The 11423-nt window shown below is 38.6% G+C and overlaps 1 protein-coding gene and 1 long non-coding RNA gene across 3 annotated transcripts; one reads left to right on the top strand and one right to left on the bottom strand.

The window, feature by feature from the left end:
• Positions 1-1781: 1781 nt before the first annotated feature.
• LOC145238310 (uncharacterized) lies at positions 1782-7857 on the bottom strand. Of its 2 annotated transcripts, XM_080101441.1 has the most exons (11): positions 7529-7857; positions 7153-7458; positions 6847-6919; positions 6256-6537; positions 5539-5599; positions 5273-5403; positions 4929-5098; positions 4275-4485; positions 2709-3795; positions 2513-2624; positions 1782-2367 (listed from the first exon to the last, which is right to left on the bottom strand). In XM_080101441.1, exons 1-11 carry the CDS (start codon positions 7604-7606, stop codon positions 2362-2364), a joined length of 2517 nt encoding a protein of 838 aa, XP_079957567.1. In that variant the 5' UTR covers positions 7607-7857; the 3' UTR covers positions 1782-2361. The 2 variants fall into 2 exon arrangements, with proteins under 2 accessions (XP_079957567.1, XP_079957566.1); XM_080101440.1 differs by having other exon boundaries at positions 2337-2624.
• A 519-nt stretch (positions 7858-8376) lies between these two features.
• On the top strand, positions 8377-11208 carry LOC145238311 (uncharacterized). Its single transcript, XR_013862095.1, has 3 exons — positions 8377-8775; positions 9198-9364; positions 9726-11208. It is a non-coding gene; the product is annotated as an uncharacterized LOC145238311 (long non-coding RNA).
• The last annotated feature ends 215 nt before the right edge of the window (positions 11209-11423 follow it).

Below are 11423 nucleotides of genomic sequence, written 5' to 3'. Positions count from 1 at the left end.
TTCGCCAAGCAGCTGTTGCATTGAAAAACTGGTTACTCCACGCGACTGAAAAAGTTTACGTGGACCATAATTACACTAATTCACAAATCCTTTGGAGGCACGAAACAGCACTCATAGAACCAGATTGCCTCATGACCTTCTAAATGGGTGACATTTACTGTGTTTATATGGCGTTTAGCCTTCCACGGATGATATAATTCAGCTAATTTAGCCAATATGGCTTGAACTCAAAGTAGCTAATTTTCGAGATCGAAAAGTAATACACACGTAATATAAGTCAACAAACCTTTAATTAAGTAAATCAGTGGTGGGATTTAATTGCACACAATGCGTTTAGACCTTGTTTCGCATCCCTTGCAAACAAATCTTATTCTTTTCAATTAGCTGAAGAAAAATTGCTAAAATTCTTTAAAAGTTCATGAAAAAATAAACAGACGGGCGTTATTACTTTGCAAGGGATGCGAAAATTTATTTTGACAAAAATATTCTGCTGAAACATTTTTACGAACACAAATTCAAAGCGCAAAACGTGTATTTTTTGTCTGGTAACGTGCCACAATAACTTACAACAGAATAGTTCAAACTGCATAAAACCTAAATTCACGTCAACAAACACGATTTTATCAACATAATCGTCTTGCCAACCCAAAAAAATAGTAATTCATTGGCATGCTACATCAACAATGGCAACTTTAAAACCCACATAAGTACAACCCAACTATGCTATTGGTTGCGTGGCAGCAAACCATACATGATTATGTTAAAAGTGTGATGTTGGAGTTTGCGTAACGTTACAAATATTTCAATTAACTCGGAATAATTTATCTGGGTCAAAATCGAATTTATAGTCGAATTAGTACATTACTAGTTTTGTGTCTTGATATCTGTCGACAGCTTCGACGCGCCAAGCAATTGTTTTAGAAAAGCTTTGTGAGCTCTTTAGCGACATCCTGCAAACAAGCACTAGAATAAGCAGGGTTGCCATACCGTCCTTATTTATAAGATTTGTCTTTGTTTTGAAGGGCTATGTCTTAGAAAAGTTCATTGTCCTCTTTTCTAAGAATAGTCCTTATTTTTGACTTGAGTCCTTCTTTTGTCTTATTTTCAACAATTACTGGCCAAATCCCTGCTATAAGTAAAAGTAAACCTAGACCTGAGCTGTTGCGAGATGCACGAAGTATTCTTTTACGAACAAGAAGTGGCTGGAACAGATTGTTTCTGCCAAAATATTACGTATAATATGTCACGGCTCGTATAAATGCAAAGATTTGTTCAAAAACGTTTGTTTTATTTCGTATAAAAATTATTTTTTTCGGTTGTCCTTATTTTTGGTTTCAAGTCGATGGCAACCCTGAGTATAAGCTACTTCTTTTTTGAACATGCTCGGATCTAGGTATGAAGTTTTCGCACAAACGTCAGTAGAATAAAATATCTTACAAGTACCATTTAGGTCAGTGCTATTACCAAACTTTTTTAAGCTGGAGAACTACAATGAACATGTGGCCCGGTGTTTTTTTTTAAAACGTAAACGTAAAAGTAATCAACAAAACATGAACATAACTGGCATGACAGCAGTACTATAAATTAATTTAAAACAAACTTTAACATTTTTATACGTTCTAAATCGACGCTTCCTATTATTTGTAGATTATGTGTACAGCTTAAATTCAAAGTTATTTTATTTCTAGCTAATCTTTAGTTTAAATATTTTGCGAATGGAGTGTAAAAATTATGTTTTATGAAAGTTCGCCGGTGTTCAGAGAATTATATGCAGTACTAGATTTAGCAAAACACAATTGTTGTTTATTTCGACAAAACAAAAGTCCGCAAATGCAAGCAACAACAAAATAGTTAAACAACGAAACTAATAACTGACGCTTTATTTCAAAATGGAAAAAACAAGCAAGGTGCCTGTAATCCAGAAAAAATGTCAAAACCTCGTTGGCTTTGTGATGCACGCAGCAGCAACAGGTGATTTGAATTTGACAAAAACAATGCAAGCAGTAACAAAAAATAAAAACTATGTTTGGCACGTGCGAATATAATTACATGGCAGTAAAATTAATGGTTCTGCATCATCAGTAAATTAAATGGAAGTTGCTAACCCGTTAGTATACATTATTGATATTTGTGGTTGCTGACTGAATCGAACGTGAACGTAAACAGGTATTTAGAGATTATCTTGTGCATAAAACTTTATCACAATTAAATATTTAGGGAATGGTAGAAGCATAGCGAAAAAAGAAACACTCAAAAACTGCGGTTTGCAAAAAGAAACCGAGTTTTGAAAAAAAAATAAACAAAAAAGTTATTTTCCGAATGACTTATGTACTTGCACAAGAATTTTCACCAAGAATCACGTCACACCTGCAAACAATATAAACACAGTCATTACCAGCATACAACATTGCATATCCTAATGTGGATATCTAAATGAACACACTAAAACGGAGTTACTTTAACGAACATTTCTGGTTTGTTGTTTTACACTATGTATTAACATTTGACTTACATCACAAGAACGAACGATGCTCAGTTCCTCGTCGGACATCGAAACATATCGTGACCTTCGAGAATTTTTAGATGCCAAGGGACTAGCTAACCGTTCAGTGTGATTGCTTTCTCTGTGATAAACAAGTATAAAGAGGAAAAAATGGGACAACTTCAAAATTTTACAAGACCGTAATGTTTTCTTTCTGGGAACTTACATTTGGTGTAGCAAAGCGTCATTTTCTTTGCATGCTTCTTCATACGTCGGTAGACGGTTGTTGGCTTTGTCGGGAGTTTGGAGGTGCGTCGATCGGGAGGAGGTTCGCTCTGTTTTACCAATCGATGCGTGAAATGATGTGGTTCTGGGCACAACATAACCACCTATGTCGTGTATTTGTCTTTCGTCTTCGCTGGCGGATGTTGATCTTGCCATTGAACACTTGCTGTATCTCTTCGGTATTTTAGATTCGGTTTGACTAACAGGGCTCGCAACAACGTCGCTTTGACTGTCATACATGTCCAATCTACATACCTCGTGAAAGGAATTGTCACTACGGTTTGTTTTTTCGGCAGACACACAAATTTGGGCTTGAGGAAGCACGTGATTTGACGTCACGTCCCCGCTAAACCGATGTTGGTTGTTGGAATTGGTCTGCACGGTTGGCAAAAGGTTTTTCTTTCTTTGGTAAACAAGACAAGTGGCTGCAAATATCAGTAAAAGAACTAATATTCCAGCTCCAAGACAGATGGCTATCCACTGAGTTGTGTTCAAATCGTTTTGGTCATTCGACACCATTATAATTCTCGTCGATGGCTGATTTTCTGTGTCGTCTTGAATGTGAAGCGGTTTGTGACTTCCTTGTGTCATTAAGGATTTCACTATTTCACAGCGATTGCCTTGAAAGCCATTTCTACAGCGACATATAAACTCATTGCCCAGTATATTACAGCTTCCACCGTTAAGACACGGGTCACTGATAGAGCAACCGTTGGTGTTATGGCGACAGTCTTTGCCAGTGAATCCTGAAGGACAAGTACATTGGTAATCGTTTACCAGATCAGTACAAACTCCCCCGTTCGCGCATGGTAGTGACAAACAATCGTTTATATTCTTCTCGCATTGTTTTCCTGCGAAGCCGGGAATACAACGACATTTGTAGTCATTCGGAGCTACGTCGTAGCAAGAGCCACCGTTGTAGCAAGGTGAGATGGAACAATCGTTGACAATCTCTTGACAATACCGGCCTTTGAAACCATTCAGGCATTGGCATACGAATCCTGATGATGAGCTTTCACATGACCCACCTAAAACACGGAAAAGACTTGTGTAATTTTTTAACAATTGATTGGTGGTAACTCTACATTGTAATATAATGCCGGGACCCATTTCTTATTTGTTGACAACTTTCCCACGACCTGAGTGCGTACAAGAGATACCTGACACTTAAAAATACATATATTGCCTAATTGAGTGGGCCAGCGTTCTCTCCAAAGCCTGGACCAAGCTTTAGAAACCCGCGGTACACATTTAATCATTTCATAATAAAACAAAAAACAAAGACATCCATTAGTTCTGTACACAAACCTCTGGCTTAAAGCATTCAGTCGTAAGTATACAAGTTACAGCGGAGCACGCGACAATCCATGAAAAACGTGGGAAACAGTAACACTATATCTCTGAAAAGAGCCCTTCTCGTATGATAGCTAACACTTTTGTCCATTTGGCACCGGTTAATTTACGTTGCTATAAACGATATAACGTTGTAAAGCTTGTTTGTTCTTACCATTTTGACATCTGTTGTGCGAACAATCATTGTCAATATTCTCGCATTGGTCGCCAGTCCAGCCATCTACACATTGACAATTGTAAGTTCCGTCGATATTAAGGCACGTTCCATCGTTTTTGCATGGCTTATAAACACAAGTCAAAGCCTCGTCGCAGTTTGGTCCGTAATATCCGTTGGGACAGATGCATTGATATTTGTTTATCAAGTCCTGGGATAAATAATACTTTTACTGTTTTGCTAATAATCGGGTGCAAAATTTAATGGATACTTTTTCAACATTTAAACAATAATTGGACATTCGTTTATGTAAAGAAATATAGGCTACATTTGTTTAGACCCATGGGAACCAATTTGCTTATATTTGGATATTGGAGACGGGGAGATTAAGAGGTGTCTTTGCCCGGTAATATAGAAGAAGGGGAAGTGACTTTTTCTTTGTTTTCTACATTTTTTTCAGGAACCCAAGTACCGGCGCCACCTGTGCGCCATTTTGACTGGCGACTGCAGTTCACTATAAAGGTACGCCGCACGTAAATGCAAGTGAACTGTTTTTGAAAGGAAACGTCGGTGACCAGTGGGTGGCATTAGTTGTTTAGTGTTAACTTGTTCGTGATGTTATGCTTGAACACCAGGAAACCACATAGGTCTTACCACACACTGGGTTCCATTTGTACACGGCGAGGACAAACATTCGTTGATTTCGGTTTGGCAATCTTTTCCGGTATATCCCGGCTTGCAAGCACATGTGTAACTTCCCTCACCAGTGTTAGAACATAATGCTCCGTTTTGACACGGCCGGTGATTCGTGCAGTAATTTAAATCTGTAAATAATAACTTATGTTACCCCCCAGCTAACTTTAATATGAAAGCTGTAAAAAATACACTACTGCTGTACACTGTACTATATTTAGTAACTATTATTAAAACCAGAAATGACTTTTTAGCAAATTGCCCACATTTTATCGATACTTTAGACATTTTGTACAAAAACTAACCTTGGTTACAATACAGGCCACCCCATCCGGGGTTACAGATGCACTGATAACCTGTCTCGCATCTTCCATTCTTGCAATTAGGTAAAACTTCGCACTGGTCACACAACGTTCCATTCCAACCGAGTCGGCACCTGCGGAACAACAATATAAACAAGTTACATCTTTACTTTAAATCATAGCAACATCCAAAGTAAAACAAGCAATAGCATAATCAAGGCAGTAGTTTTTTTTTTTACTTAACAATATATGAAAGCCAGCAGACTTACTTGCACTCATTTGGCCTGTCGCACATTCCATGTTCCGGATGACAGCCCTTCATGCAAATCGCTGAAACGAAAAGAACAGTAAAGGATTTTGAGATTAGGACCACGAAATTCATCACGTGCTTTGGATAATCTGTTGGTTTTCCTGGGGTTTAAAGCACCTCGCAGTTTCAAAGACGGAATATTGGCTTTAAACAGCTTGTGGTAAGTAGGGCGGAATTAAATCGATTAAGCGGCGCCACCACATTGAATGTGAGTCCCAGAGGTCTTCTGTTTTCTTTAAATTCCGTGATTTTTACAAGATGTCTATGCGCCACAACGTCTATTTCGATGATACTTGAGTATGTTTGCCCAGGCAGCTTAAATGGTATATGTGGCCTAAGAATAGTTTTGAAACCGTTTCAAGTGTAACATTTCAATCACACCAAGCCAACAGTCGGCAGGACAGCAGTCTGGCACGGGCATGTTTTTCGTGCTTTTTATTGCGCCGTTCATTGCTCGTTGACAATTATCGGGTTTTTTGGGACAATTACGACGAATCGGAAAGCATTGTTTTCTTGGCGTCTGACAACAATACAACTTTGGGAGGGTCTTTGTTAATGTCCACATTTGTCGTAAAGGTGATGGATGAGGCAATTACCACAAAAGAACATTGGTCGTGCGACAGTTTTGTTGTAGCCACAATAAAACATTTGTCGTGCGATATCGTATGAAACTTACGTTCTGTGCAATATTTTCTATCCTTGTTACCAGTCCAGCCTGGCAGACAAACTTTCTCCCCATTTTCGTTGCAGGTGTAGTGACCAAACATATCGTCTCGCGGCTGACAATAAATGCTGCACCCATTGCCATATTGATGAGGTTGACAACGTACTCTGTACGAATACTGCAATTCACTGTCTCGGTGTCGATATGGTTGAGGCGCAATCCAAGTTCTGTCATTTGATAAAGTAGGCAGGGCTGCGGCACTTTTAATCAGACGTGAAATAATAATGTTGTCGCCTGAAAAAGTAATAAAAACATTAAATTTTTGTATGTGTTGATGAAAACTTAGATAACGATGTTAACGCCACGTAGTTTGCTTCTCAATAAAACAGGGACCCAAGAGAGCAGCTGGTAGACCCGGGCGTAATCTATTATTGAATTAGACAGACATATGGCGCCTTTGTGTGCAATTGAACAATAATTGAAACGTTTAATCGATGTTGTTTGTACGTATCTGTTCAATGTTTGCCTAACATACAGTCTGTATTTCTTTTTGTACCAAATGAATCTAACTTTGAATTTAAACCAATTGAATTTAAAAAATACCTCTTGTGGATAGCAATGTACTTTCGCCCTCGTTTCTAACGTGAAGAATGTCAACAATCAGAGTAAACGTTCCCTGCAAAACAAGAGTTAGTGAAACCTCATTCTACAATTAACCTACAACAAGCTTTATTACAAAGCCTTAGGACTACTCGAGTATTCGCTTGCTATAAAATATTCATTACACGACGAGTCCTTGCCTGTAACGTACCAGACACAATACCACAATGGTAAGCTGTTGTACAGAGCGTAAATTCAATAGATTACAAATGCGCAGTAGAACCCATTGCATGAATACATACTACTTACCGGCCAACGTAAAGTAAAATTAAATTGTATTGGATGCTGTTGAAAGTACTGAGTCTGTTGGGGATCAAAACTGTTTTCACCAATCACGGGCGTTCGAATATCTCCAAAGGTACATTTGTAACTGGAATCGACTGCTCGTTGAAAGTGCGTCAAACAGATTCGGAAAGCAGTTTTGCAGGGTTGCTGACAATGCTCGGGTTTTTCTCTTATCTCATTTTTGCTTGAGCAACAATTTCCACCTCTATCCCTCCCTTCGTCATTGATAAAACGATTCAATCGAAGTTCGAACATTCCTGATGCCTGACACTGTTTTCATAAAAATACAATTTAAAACTGTAACTAACTAATAAACATACAAAGTATACATTGTACTTACTGTGGATAGATTTGTGAGTAAATATATTCCGAAAATGCAAATAGCTGCTAGAAATCGCGTAAACCAGCCACTTTCCATTTTGTTTTAACCAAGTCAGCAGCTTATTGAATCTCCACCAGTATTCCGCAGGGAAGGTGCAACAGAACACGCAACAGCTGTGATATGTTATACGAATTTCTTGTTGCTCCTAATAAACGGTATCTGTCGATGCATGCACATATACCAATAAAAAAGAAATTACACGCGAAGAGGTTAGTATCTGCTGGTTGAAACTAATATAATCCTCCCTAGACGAATGAAACATTAATCTGCCGACAGCCCGACTGCCATCTACGCGACAAACGCTCGCGATTCGAGGTTAATGAGCTTTCTAAACGCTCCCTTCTTCTTCGACTCGTTTTTTACAACATTCGAATAGAACAAAGTTATCGTGAATTCGCTCTGTTTATTTTTCGCACTGTATGGAGAGTTGTGTTGTATCATAACTGCCACCAGTTGTTGATTAATGATACATACACCTTTGGGTGGTCCCAAACACACTGAAAATTACATCTTAGTATTGGTTTAAAAAAGTAAAAGTATACCGATATAATAAGCTCATAGCGAAAAACGGTAAAAAGCAAACTATTCATGGATTTACAATTTTTTGGGAATAGCTGATCTAAGCCTGCCAAAAACTCAAGGGTTAAAAAACGCATTTGTTCCGAACACTGTAGTTCAGGCAACACTATCACATTGACTAAAACTCCAAATGCGAACTGCTGTATTGGGCAGAGCGGTTTTAAAACTTGGGGGCGCCGCACGTTGATTGCTAATTACAAGTGTGCGCTGTGTTATGGAACTGTTTGCTCGAGACTTATTGTAGTCGGACAGACGTCTGTAACCTTTCTTTAACACGCCCCTCGAATTAAACGACGCAAGCCAGGTGAAGCACCGGGCTACACAACCATGTCTGTCACCAGACATTAAAAAGGATCTCTGTTATTAGGCGGAATAGTTCAAATGATTTCCTACGAAAAAGAACTGAGGGAAATTTGTACTTAACGAATAAATTTTGTGTGACGAAAGCTTCAGTTTGAAGAACATGTTGTTGTCACATTTTTATTCGTACAAGTCAAGCTGAAACAACACACATTCTTAACAGCGATTTTGATTTCTAAATCCTGCAGCAGGACAAATTGTGAACAGGCAACACAAATACCTCAGTGCAAAACAAGACCCTGTTTCCTTTGGACTATCAAGAAAGGGTGCGTGTTTGGAACAGCGTTGTTTACTTGATCGTTTAAAGTAGCATTCAGCTTGTGCTGAAACGCAGAAACCAAGTAGGTCTTAAACCCCTTGAGAGTGATAGTAAGGCCGACAGCTTGTAGGCGTGTGTTAACCGGCCGATTGTAATAGTTTCACTAATTCAAGTCATTATACATCCAGTTCACCGTGCACAAGACATGATACTGTTTGTTTTTTGTGTACCAGCACTATCAGAAACTCCAATAAGCTTTTGTAAACGTAAAAAGACTAAATCCGTTCTTTTATGGCAGCTGCCGTTAGTTTCTTTTATGGCCCAAAGTTTCGACCCGCGCGGCAGCTGCAGTGGGGGCGTTTCTAGTAATGAGTGTTTATCAAACTATAGCGCCATAAAAGCGACATAACGTCTTAACTTTACTTACAGCGACGCGTGCTGCCGCCAACGCCGCACGCCGTCCGTTCTGCGCCCGCCATTTCAAAGGTTTTAGAGCTCCTTTGTTTGTTCAAACAACAAGAGCAGTCAACAGCCGGCGTGCGATCGTCACCCGCAGGGCACGCGCCCGACAGCATACGGTGCTCGCCAAAATTTAGGTCAGATTCTCTCATTACATATTTATCAATTGCTCAAGGTTTACCTTGCACTGAATTAAACACCATAAAAGCTTAAATTAACGTGTCAACAGCAACAAGTTTCACCTGTTAACGAAATTTAAAAATGCACTATATTTCCCACCTAGCTTACAAACAGCACCTGGTCAATGATATCTTTTACATCCTTATCAGTGTGGATAATCTGACTGAGCAAAGTGGCTACTAAAATACAAAATGGCATAGTAACAGCCCATTGCCTGATTGCCAGGTTGCATGCCGCCTTACGAACAAGTTCAACTTCCGAAACGCTAATGATTACACGGTTTTGAACAACTGTAATTTTAATACGCTTGTTTCGCAGAGATCTTTAATACCGTATCCGGATTGCTTTTACCGGGCGATAACACGAGCTTGAACTGCAGGTGAAGCAGTTTAATATTTTATGACCACTCTTGCTCTTTGGCATACGGGAACAAGGTCTTCGAGGAGCAGTTGGGTTGATACCCCAATTTACGCCTAAATATTTTATGATTGATTGAGTCCTCACAAAATGTGCCTGGAAGTAATACGCATTATTAAGCCTTTTTGCATAAAACGCAACAAATATTAAAACGGTAAAATTAGTTGATGGTTATAGTGCCAGTCAGGTGCTTATTAGAAAGCATGTTGTCAGTTTTTATATATATTTTATGCAAAACCTCATGACGCCATCTGATTTCAACTTGTTCGCAATCATTTCTGCGTTTTACCGAAGATAAATGGCGCCGATGACCCAAACAAATATTTCTCTTTACATGTCTAACATGTCCCTTGCGTAATATCCGTAAACATTTCTCCCAAACAATACAAGTTCTGTCGCCACAACGACTGTGGGAATTAAGAGATATGGAAGTTCTCTGGCAAGTCACGGAAACATAAACTTCTAAGAAACATTTGTTCTGAAACACACTTCTAGCAGTAACTCTACAAGTAAGGAACAGGCGCACTTGCTCCGTGAACCATAATTCCTCATAAAAGCCTATTCGCCATTTAAACTAAGCTTTACAGGTTAGTACCACTACGAAATCTTACTACGTCTAAGTGCAGTTGCATTGAAACTGTTTCCCTGCATGCGTGTTCAGCACCATGTCATACATGTACTGAGTTTCCGGAATAAAGTCAACGAGCAATAGGAGCGTGCAAGAAGTCGAATAAACTTACAAACCGTTTTTTATTGTTTTCAGTTTCGGCCGACCTGTCTAGCCAAACAATTAGGTTGAACAGAATACAAACGTGTTAAAATTCTTCGTGTGAGTTAGTTAAACTTGCTCAGACTAGAACTTGCCACGAGTTTTCAAGTGCGCCAGCTTACCTAAATCTATTGCCTCGCTGCAAGTTTAACAGTCGACACAATGTATTACTTGCATTAAATGTGACGTGAGAAACCGGAGTTGACAGAACCATTTTGTCAGTAGGTAACTGTCTCCAAATTATTTGCTACCTATTTTGAAAAAAGCCTATTAAAACCTATTTTAATGTTTCAGGCAATTCTAATTGAGTTTTCTTTTCTGGAATTTCGTTCATAAATTAGCTGTCATTGAGATATACCCACTTCATAAGCAATAAAAATATTCTGTTTATAGCAAGTTTGGTCTATCTACTGCATAAGCCTTGGAGGTTTACTAAGCTAATCTAAAATACGAGTCGATGTAATCTAGCTTAACGGTTTGTGGCATATGACACTATAGTAGCCTAAACACTATCTCTTTTGTGTTTTGTATTTCGTACTTTGGTTCTTTTGCCTTCCAACTTTATGCATACATCTTGTCATTTAAACTGTGTCTTCTATATACATGAAATATAGATAAATCAAAATTGCATTTCTTTCAAGAATAAATGTTATTGTTTTAAGGTTACTAAAGGTAGTAACTTATATTGTTCTTTGAAAAAAAATATTTGTAGGCCTACCTAGCTGGAGGTATTTCGAGGTGAACTAGGGCAAAGACGTAATATAAATAGGATAGTTTCCCATCAAATTGATTTATGTTGTAGACCAGGTGTCCGCAAATACTTTTGCCTT

The sequence above is a fragment of the Phallusia mammillata genome, chromosome 7 (genome assembly GCF_965637545.1).
Source record: "Phallusia mammillata chromosome 7, kaPhaMamm4.hap1.1, whole genome shotgun sequence".
NCBI lineage: Eukaryota > Metazoa > Chordata > Ascidiacea > Phlebobranchia > Ascidiidae > Phallusia > Phallusia mammillata.
The sequence above is the reverse complement of the archived record's forward strand: the minus strand, read 5'-3'. Positions and strand labels throughout refer to the sequence as shown.

Coding starts and splice junctions, on each gene's coding strand:
- LOC145238310 (XM_080101440.1), bottom strand. CDS start 7,606: ATGGAAAGTGGCTGGTTTACGCGATTTCTAGCAGCTATTTGCATTTTC. Junction 7,459..7,528: donor TACTCACAAATCTATCCACA/GTAAGTACAATG, acceptor TTATGAAAACAG/TGTCAGGCATCAGGAATGTT. Junction 4,486..4,928: donor CAAATGGAACCCAGTGTGTG/GTAAGACCTATG, acceptor TATTTATCCCAG/GACTTGATAAACAAATATCA.